We start from the raw sequence: 20,775 nt of genomic DNA on the forward strand, positions 1-20,775 counted from the left end.
GGAAACATCTATCCTGGAAACAATATATTCTTTACACGGATCTCATAAACGGCTCTAACAATGTACCTAGAAATTTGACAGTTGATGTATATTGTTGGGAAAATAATAACTAGCTTGTTGGCCACACTGGGAAAACTCTAGTTTGACAGTTATAATAATTTTTCTCAGTATTCAAAAAAAAATTGGCTAGAGGGCTATAAAATTTGCCTCTTGAACAGACTTATGTCTTTGGGTATTTCCACATGCAGGCACTATCCAATTAAAGTGTTAAATCAATGAAGCAGTTCAGAAACATTTTGTGCACTGTCTTCTAAGTCCAGATCTATAGGCCTATCATTGGAATATTATAGATCTAGTAGATTTATACATTTGCTTAACCAGGATTTTGTTTTTAAATCTAACATTCATTAGTTTTTAGAGCAAAATAATCCCTCTATAAGATGTATAAAGGAGGTATTATTTTAAAAAAATAAATTTTTAAATAATTTTCTTGCTTATTTTACTTTATTTGTAAATCCAAGTAATGGTGATTAAATTGAAAAAATAAGTTACCCAACTCCTTCAAACTAATGACTCTTGACTAAGTCTTTTTAATTTAAAGTTTTACAAATATAAGTATTGTCGTTAAGGCTGGAACATTATTATTCATTTTTAAAAAAATTACATTAATTAATTGGCTTAATAAAATAATGTAAGCATAAGCAATATATGTTTTATTTGTTTAAACACAGGCAGCACATTCAATCTTATGCTGAGCTTTTTTTTTTTTTTGGGTGTGTGTATATCTTGTGTGAATATGTTGTTACTGCTTTTATTATTTACTTCAGATTATTATTTAATTACAAAATTGCATGTTTTTAAGAAAAATATAAAAACTTTTTCTTTTTTTACAGATCATGAGCATTTGTTTCTGGAGTTGATCAGCCTAATTCCTCTCTTCAGGCGAATCAACGAGGATCATGCCAAGTTCCTAAACAACATCAAGATGAAGTCTCCGGCAGAGTTCAATGCACAGTTTGCTCAATTACACAGGGAAGTTTTCGACACTTAAAAAAAGGTCATTTTGACTTAGCTATGTAATGTTTTTTTAAAGTTTTTGTTCTCATCTGTTGAGTATGACCTTTAATCTGTTAAACATGTTTGACTTGTCGACACAGCAGAGCTGCTCACAATAACTCTGTGTTGAGTCTTGAACTTTCTCATCCAAACCCATGTCATGTCCTGTGGTCTTTTGATAGCACTAGTTTTCTGGTCCTTTTAATCTGCTCTTGAAGTTTTCTTCACTAGCTTTCTTGCCATCACAAATGTTTCCAGTTTCCCCCGTTCTAGGCTAGAGCTGCCATGTTGAAGACATGTAGTAGTAATTAGTTCACTGATCTTTATTGCCTGGTCCATTCCCTTAAAGAAAATAGATACATGAATGTAGGCATTGATATGCCAAGATATACAGAAATGTAGTTTAAACTTGCTAGTTATTTTTGTAACAAGTGCAATACTGCATAGATGTTCAGGTGGTAGCATTCAAATTTGGTTTTCAACACTTGTTCAATTAATAATGTATTTATAACTGCATGTGTGAGTGAATGGCCATAAGCTTAGGAAACTTGGATGGCATCAACTGTGTCTACATTCTGAGAGATTTTGCTGTTAACACATTGAACTTATCAAATTAGTATTACTTTACATTTGCTTTCTCACCCCAGTTATGTACTCAGAATTGTGTATGATACTCTGGTTGTGCTGCTCATTTAGTTAATTTTTGTCTCATTTAATGTTATGGTTTGCAACTTTTGTATTTTTAATATTAGGTAGTGATTACAGTAACACGATTTCACTGTAACATTTACAAGGAGTCCATTGAGTAGAGTTTACACAAAACATTAGGTTTCAACAGCAACCTAAACAGGTGCTAATCTGTTGCCTTGTGTTATGCTTCCTATTGTGACAAACACAAGACACTCTTTAATACATAAAACACAGAAGCCAATCCTTGAACTGAATGAACACTTTAATGAAGTCCCGTGTGTCTCCTATATCACAAAAAGTTTCTGAACTATGAGCATCTGTACAAGTCACTTCTGGAGCACGTAAAGAAATTTTGGCCATTGGTTAATTGTTCTCCTTCTTACCATTGCTAAAATAAACTAGTAAATGATGTCATTATATTTTCAGTTTAGTTCCTAAATAAGGTTCAAGGTTAGGCCAGCCTTCAAGAAAAGCTTAAAGCATTTTTTTTTACACCAAAAAAAAATTCACTTACTAACTATAGGCAATTTCATCATCTGCAACTAGATTCTATATCATTTTGGTTGCTATTGATCAGAACTTTTCTAGTTTCTAGTTCTTATTGGTTAATTGTACAAGATTTCACTAGTTACTAGTAATGTCACTATTTTTATATTTTAAGAGTTTATGCATCTTGCTTTTTTTCTTGTACATATGACAAAAATCAAGACTTGATAATACAGAGCTGTTATTCAACTTATTGGAGTGGAGAATGGTACAGTTAATAAGTACATTTTTTTTTCGGCTTTCATTGTATCAATTCTTGCATGAGTCATTTGTATTTCTTTAGAGACCTCAGTAGACTAAAGGTTTGTAGGTTGGCAAAGTGAAGATTTAGTCATTAAGATTTATAGGTTGTAAAATAATGAGCCAATTGTTGATGCATTAATACACTGGGTTGTAGAGAGGTGAATCTACCTTATTGGTGAATAATGTGTCGATAACTTGCCAAAATTTACTTTGTTGAATTGTAATGGGAATGTCATGGTCTTTATTTCATCTTTGTCTCTACTGAACTATTGTCAGTGTTCATCAGGTTTATACATGAATGGAAAATTTATACATATGATTTTCGATCTTGCTATTACTAAAAGGTAATTTAAACAAGAATGAGATTTCTTTATCAGTGCCCCAAAGAATGAAGTTGGGGTACGGTGGCTAAGTGTTTAAGCGCTTAGCTTCCGAACCTTGGGTCCTGGGTTCGAATCTCTGTGAAGACTGGGATTTGGAATTTCTGGATTTTTAGGGTGCACTTAAGTACACCCAGCTACTATGGGTACCTTACTGTTGTTTGGGAAAGTAAAGGCAGTTGGTTGTTGTGCTGGCAACATGACACCCTGTTCGTTAACCTTTGGCCAAAGAAACAGATGACCTTAACATCATCTGCCCTCTAGATCCCAAGGTCTGAAAGGGGAACTTTACTTTTAAAGAATGAAGTCAGCAAAATGAACATGAGTTTTCAATTTTGAACCCTTAAAACCTAAGGAACATTTCAGGCAAAATCAATGCCAGCATTTTCAGTCAAAATTCTTCAAGCAAAAATTCTCTTGTGTCTAGGCCTATATATATTTTCTGTGAGATGTTGAAATTGTTAAATAAGTCAAAAGAAACAGACTTTCTAGACACCCAAGATCCCCCCTTCCCTTCTTGTCAGACAACTGCCTCCACGAAGCCATTGAAAAAATGACTTTTAGTCCATCTAGAAAATACATTTCGCTAACGTCTGTAGTTTTGTGGGTCACATCATCATGTAGAATTTAGTTTTATAATAACTACTGAACCATGAAGGAAAGTTTATTAAAATGGTGAATGGTTGTTTCATCGTGCATAGTTTTACTTTGTATGAAGTAGTTGTATATTAAACTTTTCGATTTTAATTTAGATTTTATCTTCTTTGAAGGCAGTAAGAAAATAATTGATCTGACTGCCTTGTGACACACATGTAATATTATAGAGATAATACCACTGTGTTGTTTTAAATTTTTCTTTTTAAATTATAAGCTACAATAGTGTATATCATTTTAAAAATTTTATGTCTGTAAAATTTCTATGTTTTTATTGTACCAATTAGTTATAAATTACATTTTAGTGTCCCTGTTGGATTGTACTTTTCACATGATACATTTTATGGTATAGTTTATCACTAGCCAATTTGAACTGCTCAGTTATTGCATTTCTGATTAGGTCAAACTAATTATGTCATTAGCTAAAGTGAAATCAACTACTGAGCAGTTGAATAAGATGCAAGCAGTAGTGGGAAATGAATCTGTAGATATAAATATTTGGCATGCTTCTATTACATGATTTGGTCTGTTGTCTTTATTGTTTAATTAGATACAAGTTTGTTTACATGTATATATTTAAGTAATTTCTTTTTTTTTTAATTAACATCTTAAATAAAAAGAAAAAAAAACTATGGTCAACCATTGAGTACTATTAACCAGACTATAATTATAGATTCAGGTAAATCATTTCACCCATTAATTTGCATTGCTGTAATTCAAAACAGTTAACATGACTTCAATGTTTGTATCAGGAAATGGTCAGTGCCACTTTCCATGTAGTTTTTTTGTTAGCGCAAAGCATCAGACTTTTATCATAGGACAATAGATCGAACAGTTTGTCTTTTTGTAGATAATTGGTTGCTTTCTAGTTGAAGCTCAGGTATGTTTCATTTGTAATTGGTGTCACATAATACTCTTGAGTGATTATCATCTTATGAGATTGCTTCAACTTTTTGAAATGTTACAAATCCACTCCTCATCGGAGTAAAGGCTAATCTAAAAATAACTTTCATAAATGTCTCTCAGTTACAGAACTACAAATTACAAAAAGGTAAATAAAAAAAAAAGCAAAACACTCAGTATCTGGTCATAATCATTACATGTCATAATACTAACAAAATATTTGTAAATAAGTTTGGTTGCAAATGTTGAATGGTGGCTTTATACATTACCTCAACCATAGTTTTCAGTTGATGCCAAATAGTTTTATTTGTTCCATTGCTCAATTTAATTTTTTTATTTCTTATCTATGGGCAGCATGTACTAGCAAAGTAATGAAATTCTTGTCAAGTACTCAGATAGTAATACAAGGGAGTGAGATTTTAGCTAGTAAAGGAATAGAGCTGCATTTTTTGTTTGTAATATATATCTTCTCTCTCTCTCTCTTATTTCTATTTGCTGTGCTGCAGTGAGCAGGGCACTCAATGTGAACAAGTTTTGGTTAGATATAAGTGACAAAAAAAAATAGGTCAAGCCCTGACTGATATAATCACATGTCAGTATAATAGGGACTGAGCACTGGCAGTTGATAAAAGTCTTTGCAAATGTTAGATTTAGAAGTGAAAGGGCAAGGGAAACTAGTTTCTATGGACATTGTTGTGGCTAGGGTTTTGTTTGTCAAGCTAAGTGACTTGCTACATGCCTTGTTTCCAAAATGATCAGGTTAAAGTTAATAAATCCTTCCATGAAATTGAGTTTTGACATACAAAAATGATCAATCCAATTGTTCTAAAGCTATTAACCCAAATCTGTTTCCACTCCAGTCTACCACATGTTCTAAAACAGCTTTGTTTCTGAAATATCATTGTAATATTTCTCTTTGGCTGTGTTTTCATTGTTATATTTTGTTCTTATTGTGTACATCAATCCATACTTGGCCTTACCATTTTTTGATTCATTATTTGTTCATGAGTGTAGGCGCTGACTTTGAAATGGCTAAAATTTGAACTTACCATTGTGTATATACTCCACCATCATAAGCATGTTATGTTACTTTTGTCTGGATTTCTAATGAACAGATGTCGAGGCCTCTATTCACATTGATTGTAACACATGGGTGTGTAACTTGATTACTATTTATTCGAATGACCTACTTTTGGAAGTAAATTTATCTGTGCATTACACTATCATTAACTCATGTAACTTTTTCAAATTAATTTTCATCTTAAATGAAATTTAGATGACTATGTGCTAACAAATTATCTTATAGGGAGGTAATGCTGTTGTCAGTGTGTTACAAGTAGCAGGAGTTAAAACTAGTTTCCAAATTTGTAAAGATAATGAACATTTTAGTTTCATTTTAAAATGACTTGTACCTAGTAATCCTCACTAAGAATTAGTTGTCATGTCATCAGTTGTGACTACTGTTGTTCTCATCTGTTTTCTTTTTCTGTCAAAATGTTTTATTCTTTTATTTCATTGGTACCAATGTGATATTTATAACAATTTTCTTAACATTTTGTACACATTGTTGTATCCTTGGATACACTTGAACTATTATGTTTCGTCTTTTTTCCAGTATTAATGGCATGTTTGAGAAAAAGAAAAATGTGTATACTTATCAAATCATTTAGATAAAGAAGTTTGTATATTTTAACTGAAGCAAAATATTTACCCAGAAAGAGGATGCCATTGGTTTGAACATTTACAACAAATGTCTTTTGCTATTGTTTAGTCTGTTTCCATGAAATTAAACACATAACTATTAGTCTCTTGTCAAATTATCCTAAATGGGTGCCTAAAAGTTGCTTTATTGTAATATTTAATTTTTTCATGCAATGAGATTGCATGTAGTTTAGGAGCTAGGAGGTTATAAATAGACTTAAGTCAAAATGTCAATGGTACAGATACACTTGAAGCATAGTATCCTACACAAAGGATGGTTGCGCTGTAGTTTTCACTATATATACTCATTTCATTCAGTGTTTTCATTGAAAACAACTACTGATAGTATCTTTGTGCTTTGGGGTGTAAAGTTTTTGGGGACATTTTTATGTATTTATTCCATAGCACTATATGAAGACTGTTGAAAGTAAAACATATTGAATTGTAGCTGTGACTTGTCTTGGCGTCATCAGATTGGTGTCTTTAAGCTTATAACAAGTGATTGACTTGCATTCTGCCCATCTAATTTGTTGCTAAATGATTGAAACTGTTCTTTTGTAATTATGTTTTTATCCTATACAATTAATCTTAAATACATTTTAGATTTAAATATTGAAAATTATTGAAAGATATTTTTTTTCACACATCTAATTTATCATAGAAAAAAAAAAAAAGAACCACCTAATTTTATTTCTTCATGTGTGTTCATCATGTCTTCTAAAATCAAATAGGGCATCATTTTCAATCATCCGCCTTACTAACAACTATTAAATTTAATTTCAATATCATAAGCTAAGTGCCTGCTTTTTTCTCATTGAAAATTTCTTTGAAATAAAAAAAACAACATTAATGATCAATTTAAGTGAAAAAGAGACACATCCCTATCACAGGAAAGTAAAACTTGACATTCCTTTAGCATGTTCTAGTTTCTTTTTTTATTTCCTTTAACTTGAACCCTGTATCTTTGTCCTCACAAACTTTACGTGTACTGTTTTTCCAGTCATCATGTTTTTGTTTACAAAACATTTTTGTAAATATATTTCCTTCTCAGTGCTCTGTTTGACTTAAGCATTGATTGCTTTTATTCTGTGTGTGTGTTCTTTTCTTTTATTTTCAACTGCTAAAATCAGAAGAATTGTTCTCTGTTAAAAAAAATAATTGATGCCTACAAAGTTTGAATAATGAAAATAAATAATATATTATATACATCATTATATACTTCGTTTTTTGTTTTAATTGTACAAAAGATCCCCAGTGGATTGGGTTTTTCAACTAGTGCCATTATTTGTGTTTTAGACTATTGTATTATATTATATTATATATATGAAAAAATATATATGTGTGTATGTATAGGGTAAATACATATTGCTATATATAATGCCTTATATTGTATTTAATTATCTTTTTTTTTGGAGCGCATATATCCAGCAGATTTTTGTCAGATATGAAATAATGTAGGCACACATTTTTAAATTGTACAATTAAGTGAATCTATAGTGTTTGCGTTACAGTTTGCTTCTTTTACTGTTCTTGTACTGTCATATCAAATTTTTGTTTTTTTTCTTGTGTTCATCTAGTGAAATGATATGAAACAACACATAATAAATATAAATCATAAAATGGCGCTTCTTTAAAAATTACATTTCTTTGAATAGCCTAGTGCAATGTTGAATAATGAATCAATAGGCTTGCTATTTGTTTCTGCAAATGTTATATTGAATACAATTAGATCAAGTTGCAAATAGTCAAGTTATTAGATGTTCTTTCATTTTACTTATAACTCCAATTCTGTTGTAGAACTTAAGCATATTCTTTGGGGCCATACATATTTGTAAAAATATGAGAGTAAAATGGATACTGGTACTGGACACGCAAATAGATGGGTCTGATAAAATGACAGTTCTAATTGAGACTTCTAAAACACCTCTTATCTTCTTATATAATACAGACGTTACTTCAAAAAAGAAGATGATTACGTCCTACGCGCCATGCATTTAGTCATGCATATTAACCAATGACTTAAATTCAGCCAAGTCACTGGTTTTCCTGGCTAGCTCAGGCAACCCATTCCATGCTCTAATAGCACTAGGGAAGAAGGAGTATTTGTACAAATTTGTCCTAGCATATGGGACGAGGAATGTGCCTTTAACTGAATAATTGCTGCATATTTTCTACTTTCAAAAAACACCTAGTGTTTTGCAATCAGTATTTACTTTTGTCTTTTTTTTTTTTAGGCTCAATCATTTATATGTTGCTTTACAATGTTGCTACAATTCTAGTTCCTTACAACCATATTTCTCAAGCCTAACACAATGTAATAGAATTCATACCTTGAAACTTTGCATTCCTAAATTGAATTATAGTAAACAACAGATAAGAAAGTGATTATCTCCCATGTTTATGCACCCAATAAACCATCACATTGCAGGCAGAGATTGACCAGGCATTAAAAAAAAAAAGAACTGTAGAGACTGTAAACAGTAATCTGTATTGTAAACATATCTGACTAGTGGAACAGTGGCTCAATGTGCTGTCCAGGGAAGTAATTTCCTGTTAAAATGCTAAGATGCTCACAGCATTAAATCACATACTCTCTTATTTGAAGCTTTAGAGTGAATGGTTGCATTTCAGTTTTCAACCACTTATTTCATTCATAGAAAAGAGGTCTTAACTGCTTATTGAAAGATTTGTCCAGTTATTTGGATCTAAAAAAAGATGAGGGGATCTGGTCCAACTTTATAAACTCATTTATTGGTTTTACAAAGTGATTCTATTCAAACTGATCCTTTTAAAACACTTTGTCAGGTCGTGTCTATCTTCTTGTAACATATTATTATAGCTTTTATACAGCGCTAGTTTCATGCTTATAGCATGCTCAGAGCGCTTTTGGTCCAATCTCATTTGTGGACCAGTGGGGGGGGGGGGGTATCTAGGAGTTGGTTTTCCGTGCTGCCTTTAGGCGCTCAGTAAACACAACTCTGCCCGAGTCGGGTATCGAACCTCGAGCCCCCTTCTAGGTAGCCAAGCCAAGTTAGAGCGCACTTGGCCTCTCGACCACACTTCCCACAAACATAAAAACTAAACAAAAATGTTTATAGAGGTCCTTCATTGAACTACTTTTTTTATACTCACTGAGATACCCGATTGTTGCTGCATATTTTCTACTTTAAAAAAATTGGTTGTTCAGTATTAAAAATTTTGGCTTTAAATTTACATTTGTGATTTACTAAATACACAGTTTTATAATGCTACAATAATTAGTTCTCACAATTCAGTAATTATTTAATTTGATCACTGTACATTGAAAGAAAATTATTAACAAGCACAAGCTAGACAACAGAACTTTTGTGTTCATATTTACAGAATGACACTCTCTCTTTGCTTGCAATATAAAATTCATTTAATGAGATTTCTAGCCAACATAGATATTTTTTAGTATATAAAAAATTCTTTAAATTAAGTTGTTTTTTTTAAAGCAGCTCATGTTAATATTGAACTTCCTTATTGAAATTTAAAACTAATATTATTATATAATCCCTTCCTCATGGGGAAACCTTTTGTTACAATGCTCAGAGTTTTGTTTTAATGCAGCCAACTCTGGATGGTTGACTTAAATGTTATTAATGCTCCTTTGACTGAAAAGAAAACATTAATACAGTAGCATTATAATATTTAAAATATTAGATTTAGTTGGCTTTGACTGGTAAGTTGTTTTTTTTTTTAAATAGTCAATTTATGTGTAATACCTAAGGTATGCACTGCTAAACAGTGGTGTGGGATAAAGTTACAATGGTAGTGTTCTTAAGTATCATATAGCATTGTGACTACCACTTTGTAAACAAAAGAACTTTTAAATCTAAACAGAAAAAAAAAAAGGCAAGGGCATGATATTAAGATATTTTTTTTTAAAGCCAGTCACATGAATGAAATACCTCTGCACACTTAGCTTACCCCAGTGCTAAACAGTAATGTGTACCAAATTTAGGTTTTGGAATGTAAATAGAACTGCATTGATTAACCAAAGTAATTTGTGTATATGAAGGTTGTTTTTTGAGTCAACCAGTGATGATGACTTGAATCAATATTAATTCAGAGAAAAAAAATAATAGACTAGAAGGTAAGATGTGATATCTGGAAGACTGCCAATGAGAGAAGTAATTTTAAATGTATCTTCTGATTACTCTGAAATGGAAGTGACCAAGTAACAATGTTTTCAATTGTTTATTGGAAGAGTTTTGTCCTCTCTGCATATCAATGACAGTATCACCAGTGTATTTTACAAATGAGACAACTATAACACAAACTGTACAGATGATTTGCTGAGCTCACACAATAAGGCCATCAGATAATGTAAATATTTAGGGTACACAGTATAACACTGCATTGCAGGTAAGTGTAACTATATATAATGGAAAATTGTATCAATAATTAGGGTGAAATAAAAAGGAGTTCCAACATTTCATTCTATCTTGGGAGTTGATTCTCTGCTGAATACATGTCCATGATTTTAGTGGTAATAGTCTGTATGGTTTCTAAAGTGACATCTTTACTAAATACCTGTAAAGCAGAAAATAAACATTTTACTTTCCTTTAAAAATTTGTTAAGACAACATTATTTAAAAAAAAATAAATCATACTTGTATGTGTAAATGTGTGACTTCAATCTAAAGAAAGTGGAATAGGTATGAAAAAAAATATAAGTGTAATGTATGAGACTTAGAAAAAAAAGTTTGCTTCAGAAATTATTAAATTATTTCTTAAAAATTATAATTTTCTTCATTCTCTGCAAATGTCTTTGGTGGTAAATTAAATTAGAAATGTTAAATAAATGTACCAGTTTTCTGGCTATCACTATTGGAAGCACGTTGCAAACATGTTTTTTTTTTATTTTATGCTTGTAAGAGCTGAATTAGTGAGCTACAGCTTAAAGCATTTCCAGGGACCAAATGTTACAGAATCATTATTAAACCATCCTCTTTTAAATTGGATGAAAAGCATTGCCATTAGGATATTAGACATATTTAAAAACCATACACACCTGCCACCATTTTTTCCTGGCATATTTATGAAATGGCACTTCCAATCCATGGCAGAGCAAGGCTAGATACAATACTGAGATTGCGATGTGTTTGGACTGAAAATCTAGGCATAAGTCACTGTGATAACTGTCTTGAAGAAATGCCCAGGCAGTATTTGCTATTGGATAACGTTCCCACTGTTGTGGCTCAAACCAGTCGGATAAGGCCTTGAGATAATGGCACAAATACTGAAAGAATATATATATATAATTAACATTTTAAAATCAAACTTACAATTAAGGGACTAAAATTATGAAGTAGTTATTTTAACAGCACCAAGCAAAATGTTCTTACATGCCTTATTTTATGTAATTTTAAAGTTTCAAAGCAAGTGGACTGTTATAGGCACTGGATTGTTTACCTTGTGGGGATGATCAAACACCACTGTAAACTGTAACGCTCTGAGAAGGAAGAGTTCACAGCTAGCTATACTTTCTCTCAGCGCCCAGAACTGGTCCCCTATTTCTAATGGAGCTTTGTTTTTGTGTAATGTTCTGTATAAAAAGTCAATAAAAAATTAAAATTGTAAGAACAAATACTAAAAAAAAAACAACTTGTATTTCTATTTTTTAAATAATACATGTATATCTGCTTTGTGATTTGGGCAACTGTCTACCAACTACTGGCTTTTCCTTGTAGGTGTTTGCTAATAATTTCACATCCTCTACATATTAACTAGTATTTGACATAAAATAATGTAATTTGTTCCAGAAGATGCAAAGTTCAAAACTTATAGGTTTGCCTTTACCTAATTTGCTCCAAACATCACGAACTTATTAGAATCTTACCATTCTAATATATATAAAAAAAATCACTGCCTCCTGCAGAATTTCAATTCAATCACTTCAACCCACTAAAATATTCAACACCATGAATACTTCTCACAAATAAATCTTGGTAACATGGTTAAAGGAACATAAATGAAACCCTAGTTAAATAGTATAAGTATATATATTTATATGAAATTAAACTCTTTATGATATACATCTAGTAGAGAAAGCAAGTATTTCACTCAAGAAAAAAGTTAAACATCAATAATCACTTTTGTCATCTTTTGTGTAGAATATTTAGTTAGAATAGTGATGCACCATAGTTGACTGACTTTCAATGCGACATTTAGTGATGACATGAGACTAGGGGGTTCTAGTGATTTTTTTTTTTGATTTTTTTAACAATTAGCATTTGATTCTTGAGATGATTACATCAATTATGACAAGAGACTCGACTGGCCCATTCTGTACCCGGTACTAAAGTTAGTTTTCTGTTAGAATGGACTTATTTTGCGATGAAGTGTACATGAAGTTCTTGCATCTTATTCCCTTGCGCAGTACACTCAAACTCTACAATATTTATCAAGGTACTTGCAGAAATACACAAAACACACCAGCACAAATGTTCTTTACACTTGTTACTGATCAAGTGTTAAAAGCAAGTACTAATTGTTTGCTACTAAATTACAAATTCAAATTAAATTACAAGCTTCCTAAACTTTATAAAAAAGAATTTGTGTAAGAAAGTCATGGGTTTGCAACTGCTTTGAGTGTCTCTTAAGACTTACTTACTGTATGCCTTTTTGTTTCAAATTAAAACTCCAACTCTAATTGCGTATATACCATAAAGTCCAATAGAAAAGCTTAAAAGATGTCTGCGATATAATATGAAAGCAATCACTATATTAATTGTCTTACCGATAACAGACATTGATGATATCCCGCAATCTGACGTTTTCCTCCTCAATTTTACAAGCTAATGATAAGGATGTTGCTCCAATTAGCTAAAGAAAAACAATGTCAACACATTTACATTATGGAACCATACTTCATAAACATTTACCGAGATTAATAAAAAGCTTTTATTTCAAACATGATTTTAATACTCAAAAGTCTGGCAAAGCAAAAAAAGAGAACTGCTCTAAAGTTTGTAGACCAAGATTTAGTCCAACTACTGATGTTGGTAGATCAAGATTTAGTGCAACTATTGATGTTGGTAGACCAAAAAGCAGTGCAACTATTGATGTAAGTAGACCAAAAAGCAGTGCAACTATTGATGTAAGTAGACCAAAAAGCAGTGCAACTATTGATGTAAATAGACCAAAACTTAGTGCAACTATTGGTGTAAATAGACCAAAACTTAGTGCAACTATTGGTGTAAATAGACCAAAACTTAGTGCAACTATTGGTGTAAATAGACCAAAAAGCAGTGCAACTACTGATGTAAGTAAACCGAAACTTAGTGCAACTATTGGAGATCATTTTCCCCCTTTTACCTGTGATGATTACCAAAAATTTTATTTAAATGGATGAAAAGCTCAGAGCAAAAAATGTTTAATTGGTCATTAATAAAAATGTGTAAAATCAACTTAACTTTATTATGTTCTCCTATTAATGTCTATTAAAAATGGCTTCCCCCCCCCCCCAGACATTTTATATAGATTTTTTTAAAGTGCCTGTGATATTTCACAATTTGTAATGAATGACAAAAAAGTATTTAAATTAATTTGAAAAACAAAAAAAAACACTTAACTCTCATTGACCAGGTTTTGTATCATTTTGCTGGCTACCAACATTCAACAATTGTTTTCTACATTCTTTTGTTATGGTACCTGGATATTTGTTTTACTCATAAGCTACCATTTACCTCAATTTGTTACTGCCCTTAAAATTTAATAAGCAAATGTAATAAAAATATTTGTGTCACTGAAAAACACATCTCTCACACACTAAACTTTTGCATAAATTGTATAGGATAAGCATAAAATATTTTTTCTCTTACAAATGGATCATAAGTATTCAAATCATTTTCTCTGAAGAATTTGTGATAGATTGTGGATGCAGTGGCAATTGGAATACTGTGTAGATGAAGTTTCATTCCTGTAAATAAAAACAAAGATCTGAAATGCATGTATTTATTGAAGGGATCATCAGCCATAAGTGTGGTAAAAAGGCAACTAAAATTTGTTTAATAATCAATTTTAAAATAAAATAATAATATAAAGATTTTAATGACTACTATAGCCTTATTTTAATTAAGCCATTTTTAAGTTTGAATTTTTATAGCTCCATAACAGTCTGACCAATAAAAAAACTGATGGTAGCTATGAATTTCTCATCATTTTGTCTATAAAAATAGATATATGATTTAATGTATGAGGTGTAAATAGGGTTTGGTCAAGTATAATTCTCATGATTTGATCAGGCTAATGGAAGGCTTGAGCAGATCAAAGAACATATATCTTAAACATGTTTTAATCTTTAATTTTCACTACAAAGTAATTTCCTTTTTACTCCAGCTCGAGAACACCAGCCATTGCCAGCTTTCCCATGTGCCACAAATGTATTCCTGTCTTGTAAATGACATCACACCAAGGTAGTTAAACACAACAGTGTTACGTGTAGCTGGCTGCGCTAGTAATGAAAAACAATGTCTCTGTTGCGAGAATAATTTTGAAGGGGAAGGAGTGAAGGAGGAGTGATAGGAGATCTCATACTCTTTCCCACTCAGAGTGTCTCCACTCTTCTAACATGTTCTGATTACAACATTCTTTGTGACCATATCTAGTGCAGGTCCACACTTCTAACAGACACAGTACAAGTGATGTAACCGGCTTGACACCAGCTCATGTTAGACATCGTACCTTGTTGACCGATAATTGTATACTATAACACTAGTATAGCTCCCATTAGACACAAGTTTTTATTAGTCTTCTACCAGCTATCCTGTGTTGAACATCTCAGTGCGTAAAAATGATGTCACACATATTTTTTTTGTGTTATAGATCTAGTACTTGTCGACTAATAATTGTTAGTCTACTATTCCTATCTAAAAAGCTTTTGCATACTGATTTAATAATAAGCATTTTAAAATTATAAATATTTATTCTGATATTCTACAATATTCTACAATATTCTACTTTTTTATCTTCTATAGAAAAAAAAAACAACTATGCTGCTCGAACTTTCTAACATGCTATAAAAACCCTAATGTAAAATAATTCAGACTCAATGCACAACATATCTTATATAACACATGTGTTTCCTTATGTATCTATATGCAAATTACAAAAGTCTCTTTGAGCTGATGAGTCATCAGACTTTTAAAATAGCCCAAGACCTAAGCCTATGAACCATCTCCGTCAATACTGGAAAGTAAAAAAAAAATTTTAAATTCCACACCTCTAGAGTTTGACATCATCATGAACTTTGCCTTTATGGATGTGAAAAAAAAAGGTGCATACGACGCAGTAGAGTCTAGCAGTCTTTTTGTAAACTTTCAAATAAAAATATATATATTAAGTTTTAGTAATAATACACAAATTGCGGCTCATCGCACTTCACTCTAAATGTCTTTCATATTAGAAAAATGGATTGCACACCATAAAAACATACTACCACAGTATTGGTAAATATCATTATTATTGAATATTAGTGAATATCAGCATTTCTGTATATTATCCATTCAAAATAAAGATGCATTGTTTCATTGATAAAAATATGGTCATTATGGTGAGATGTTCGATATGGCTATGGGATACAATAGGGTGGTATTCGATAAGGCAGCTGCTCTTTACTCTACTACTACTACTAGGTCTACATTAAGTCTGGTAAACGTAAGTGGTATAACTTAGTAAAGTTAGTAGAATCTATACTAGCCTATAGTATATAACTTAGATTTTAGACGACTAGAATAGACTTAGTGACTCAATTAACTAAGTCGTCTAAGTATTCTAAACCGACTAACTTTACTAAGACTTAAACTTTAACTTAAAAAGATAGATCTATGACTATAACTAATATAAGAATAAGTTACTTACACTTAGTGTGACTTAGGACTAAGTTAAGTCTAAGTTATTTACTTAGTCATATTTATACTTATAAGACAATAAGTCTTAGTCTTATTTAAGTCTTCTAAGACTTTAGACACTTTAGTTATTTAAATTAATTAGAATTACTATAATTAGTTATTAGTTAGAGTCTTAGACTTAGACTAACACTAAGAGTAAGACTTAGTCGACTTAGTCAAGTTAGTGACTTAGAGTCTTAGTCTTACTTTTAGTAACTTTAGTCTTACTTTTACTAACTCTTAGAGGGGTAGTAGTCAGCAGTCTCTTAGTGACTTAGTCTTTTAGTTCATTTAATGATTTATTATTTATTTTACTAATAATCTAATTTAATCATCTAGAGTAGATCTAGAATCTAGATCAGTGTTCTCAAACTTTTTTGTCTGCCGGCACAGTAAACAAACTACAAACTACGTTAGTGGATTCATCAACTTGAAGAGACCACAGCAGAGACACTTCATCGTAAATCACGTCAAAGTGTTTGCAGATTTGATCTTGTAAATCTGACGATAAGTCTTAAATTCTGAGCAAGATAGCACCATTTGACAAAGTAACTTTTAAAACTTTTTCGGCGGCATCGGGTCCAAGGATAGTTTCAACAACTATTGCTAAAGCTGGAGCCATGACTGATTCAGCCTCTGTGTGTGCTTTCTTGCGTTTTGCTAATAACTGAGCAACCTTATAACTTGCAATTAATCCCTTTTCTGGCAGCTTTAGGTAGTTCGTAAGTTTCTTAGCTTGTTTATTTTGTTGAGCCCTGATGTTTTCGAAGTATTCCTTTGGTTGTGCTTTTACAGCTGGATGTTTTGTTTCCAAGTGTCTCTTCAATTTGATTGGAACAAGCGCCTCATTCGACAGAGTTGTATTGCAGATCTGACAGAAAGGCAATGGAGCATCTTCAGGTCCAGAAGATCAGATATGAAACCATATCCAATGTAATCTTCTTTGTACCTTCGTTTGGTTTCTTGCTTTTCATTTAACGCTATAGAAGTTTCATTCTTGCTAACATATTTCTCCATGGATAACAATGAATAATGCTTATTGATAATTTGTTATTATTAGCATAAACCTAAACAATTTACATGAAACACATCGCTTATTATTATCATTACCAATTCAAGAACTGCTGTGCGTCTGCTAAGGCGGCATACATTTGAGTCATTATAATAATATATGTATAGACAGTTTAGTGGACTATTGCATATATAACCTGAAGAGCTAACACCTCTTTCCGTCAATATGGAGCGATCCACTACTATTACTTGTCCTTGCAAGTGAGGATGTTGTCGCAACGTAAAATAAAAATTTAATAGTAGGCAGACCCGTGTACGTGTGGCGTTCTGAAAACTCCCGCGGCACACCTGCAAATCTTCGGCGGTACACAGTTTGAGAAACACTGATTGTGACTGATCTAGAAAGTCTAAGAAAGTTACAAGTAGAATTTAAATACTAATTTTAGACCTGATTCATGAATATATTTCATCACTCGAAAATGGACTCTGGATTTACTGTCTGACATCTTTGTTATTTCTTAATAAATTAATTATTTAATATAGATCTATCTAGATCTAGACATTTAATAATATATTAGCCTAGGTTAGTCCAGCTATCCATATAATATCATGTTTGCAGTGCGTTTTCCGGTTTCTAGATATATACTGGAGTTAAACTTTTTAATAATTTGATCTATTTAAAACCAAGAATTTGTCAAGACAAAAACACAATTAAATCTGTTTTAGTTTTCCATGTTTCGGATGTTCCTTCAGATTTAAAGATTATTATAAACATCATTGCCAAATCTCCTACAGGACAGCGGATGGTGGCGGACAGGTTCGAACCACAGTCTAGAGCGCATACCACACGATCAGACACCCATCTAGCCATAGACAAGAAACCTCGTTATCGAGCTAATCTTAGCCTACCTTTTTGATGTATAGGAGTGTTTTTCAAATTTACGTGTAGCTGTACCCCATTCCCAAACAAAAATTATGTTTCCTCGTCCACACATTATTTAATCAGTAGTGGGTCTAAGGGGACTCTGCAAGCTTCCCTAATGGCTGCCGCGGCAGAGACCGGGCGTCAAACTTTTTCCTGCATTCAGAGCTCCAGAAAGGCATTCTTCGAGTCGTCAACACAATGATGTACCAAAGCTGGGTGAAAATATGACATGGAAAAGTCGAGTAGAATCGCACAAGCGGGGACGTTTTGAAATGTCTTTTACACAAATAAATTAATTAATTAATTAAATATCCCCCTCCCAACATTTGAGATAATTTTGATGCAGACGCTTCTCGCGAAATTTCCTAATTAGAAACAGAAACGAAGTTTCGCATTTAAACTACCGGTATTTATTTTATTTATTTTTTTCTTTTTGTGTGGAAACATCAGTAAAAATTTAATTTTATATTCAAATAAGGATTGAAAAGCAGGATACTATGCTTAGGCCCTATTTCCAAAGCATTTATTTTTGTGTCCTATAAATACATAAATAAAAGTTTCCCTTGTCACACGTCGAACTCCACCTGGTCTGGAGGGGAGGGCGCGCCACAGTTTAAGAAACGTAATGCTAGAATTCAACATGGTTATGAAAATAGGCTATCTGTTACCAATTATTTAAGGGGACTAAACCCAACAAATTCAGCCATATAATATATGTATATGTGTGACTACTGAAGTATTAGTTTCCTTTGTTGCTATTAAACAAAATGTTAAATTACAGTAATTAATAGTCCGACTGGTTACTTTTTTAGCGGCCCCCGAAAGAGGAAAAGACGCTATTAGTTTTATGAGGAATGTACGTCTGTCCGTCTGTCCCGTTTAAATCTCGTAAACTAGAAAAGATTATGAAAATCTGGCACTATTATATTTTAGACCATTCAAAGTTCTGATGCAACGGCTACTATTTTTTCTATTCTGAAAGCGAAAAATCTAATTTTTTAAATCACTTATGCAAGCAGTTTTTTTTTTTTAAATACATCACGTTTACAGCTATTCACTATTAATAGTAACAAACACGGGAGGCTCTTTAGAAGGAGAGACAACTGTTTACAATATTTTAAACATATTTATGCAATTTTTTTTTAGATTTTTTGTCAATTTTTTTTCTATTATATTTGTATTGCAAAGTTCTGTCATACTAACTACTACGGAAATGTTTTGAATAAGAGATTGACCCTTTACAAAACAATTAGATATTCATTATAAGACATCAGTTAGGCCAGGTTCACATCTAGCTCCACATTCACTTATCCTTTGGTCTGCTGGACCGCTGGGGCACCACACAAGATCTGTCAACCTTCTTTCTCCATTCTTCTCTGTCATTTGTCTTAGATATAATTTCATTCTGATGTTCTTTTTGAAAATATTGAAGCCTGCCTTTTACCTGCCTGGGTAGACCAATTCCGGAGCCGATTTTGAGTTTGTCTTTGTAACCATTTCTTTTTTAAATTTATTCAGGTCTTGTCTATTTTAAGGAATAATTGTGCGAGGTTTCAACTTGACCCGAGAATGGGTGTCGGAGAAATAACGTGTACACACTTTTTACCAGATAGTTAGACAGACAGACATACAGAGTGAGTTGATATAAGCTATGTAAAAATTTAGGAAGCCGTGTCATGGAAGACAGAGGGCCAACTAGATGAGCCGCCTTGGTTAGGGACACTTCTAGACCATGCACGATGATTAATTCTGCCCTGTGTGGGAGAAGTAAACTATGATAGCGACACACTAGGCTATGTTTACGGTTCGTTGAGCGTCAGAGTGTTTCATGTCACCTGTATGGGGTACTGATTCATGTCAGGTATTGACAGGTCGTGTTGTTCCTTTTGGACTATCCTTGCAAACACACGTGTAAGTTGGTTTTATATGTAGGGCCAGATGCATTTTACAAATTTCTAGTGGTTTATGTGTTTGTTTTTTTATAAATATTATTAGGTTTTGAAGTTTGAAAGTGTTTTTTTTTAATGATTATAAATAGAAAAGAAAGATGTCTGTCTATAAATAGTTACATTTGTAAGAGGATTATTTAAGAACTAAAATGTGTTATAGGCTGTTATGAGATTACAATTGCAGGAAGTAGGCTCTCTATATTACAAGAGCATGTTAAGAAGATCTATAACCTACTCATAGACGTATAGGAAGTTATTTAAGAGTGTTATGATCAAAGCAAAGTCTCAAAGTAAAACAGTCTTCTTGTTTAATGTGTAGTTCCAATATCTTATGCTCTATTTATGCTTACATTAAGGCCATACACACTACTAACAGATAGTAACACGAGTCGTTATGCCACTGATGTGTAAAAGAGAGTGGGCATGACTGAAGCCTTTGTGTAATCGAGTGCAGGCCTATCTTGACTTAGGTAAACTTTCTATTTGCATTGCCCCATCCCTCTTGTACACAAAGCACAGTGGCGGTTGCACAAATCACATTAAATCAGTTGAAGGAGAAACTCTTATTTGTATTTTTTGTTTGTTATTAATTGGACTGGCTCGGAATCAAATAGGGCCTTTTTTTAGGGGCATACACGTATTAAGTTCACAATATTTGCAACTTTACTGGGACTATGAGAACATTCTAGTTGTACAATCAAAGGAAAATTATTTTTTTTTATAGTATGTGACAAATTCTTTGTGATGGATTTATAACACGTTGGTAAACCATTGAATGCATGGTCAACTTTACTTACTTG

At 32.2% G+C, this 20,775-nt stretch overlaps 3 protein-coding genes across 9 annotated transcripts in view; 2 read left to right on the forward strand and 1 right to left on the reverse strand.

Moving 5' to 3' along the window:
• LOC106064812 (nuclear receptor subfamily 1 group D member 1-like) overlaps positions 1-7,795 on the forward strand; it is a 32,313-nt gene extending 24,518 nt beyond the window's left edge. For all 3 annotated transcript variants that reach the window (XM_056025741.1, XM_056025740.1, XM_013223439.2), the window contains exon 12: positions 894-7,795. In XM_056025741.1, the coding sequence (XP_055881716.1) occupies positions 894-1,051 (158 nt within the window). In that variant the 3' untranslated portion in view covers positions 1,052-7,795. The remainder of the gene's footprint in view (positions 1-893) is intronic.
• A 2,584-nt stretch (positions 7,796-10,379) lies between these two features.
• LOC106064811 (cyclin-Q-like) lies at positions 10,380-17,736 on the reverse strand. Its single transcript, XM_056025742.1, has 6 exons — positions 17,550-17,736; positions 14,024-14,121; positions 12,940-13,025; positions 11,613-11,745; positions 11,212-11,439; positions 10,380-10,730 (listed from the first exon to the last, which is right to left on the reverse strand). Exons 1-6 carry the CDS (start codon positions 17,605-17,607, stop codon positions 10,638-10,640), a joined length of 696 nt encoding a protein of 231 aa, XP_055881717.1. The 5' UTR covers positions 17,608-17,736; the 3' UTR covers positions 10,380-10,637.
• Positions 17,737-19,693: 1,957 nt separating this feature from the next.
• The window catches only part of LOC106052668 (uncharacterized), a 41,208-nt gene continuing 40,126 nt past the window's right edge, over positions 19,694-20,775 (forward strand). Inside the window, exon 1 of one of the 5 annotated variants that reach the window (XM_056026961.1) lies at positions 19,694-19,937. The gene's annotated coding sequence lies outside the window, so the exon portion shown is untranslated. Of the gene's footprint in view, positions 19,938-20,023; positions 20,446-20,502; positions 20,739-20,775 lie in introns of those variants that run through there. The other 4 variants (XM_056026965.1, XM_056026962.1, XM_056026964.1 and 1 more) reach the window with 4 other exon arrangements.

This window comes from Biomphalaria glabrata, chromosome 4 (assembly GCF_947242115.1).
Source record: "Biomphalaria glabrata chromosome 4, xgBioGlab47.1, whole genome shotgun sequence".
NCBI lineage: Eukaryota > Metazoa > Mollusca > Gastropoda > Planorbidae > Biomphalaria > Biomphalaria glabrata.

Excerpts from the sequence above, each read along its gene's own strand:
- LOC106064811 (XM_056025742.1), bottom strand. The coding sequence starts at position 17,607 with ATGTCAGACAGTAAATCCAGAGTCCATTTTCGAGTGATGAAATATATT. Across the intron at positions 14,122-17,549 it reads GAAATATATTCATGAATCAG|GAATGAAACTTCATCTACAC; the intron begins GTCTAAAATTAG and ends TTTTATTTACAG. Across the intron at positions 13,026-14,023 it reads TGAATACTTATGATCCATTT|CTAATTGGAGCAACATCCTT; the intron begins GTAAGAGAAAAA and ends GTTTTTCTTTAG.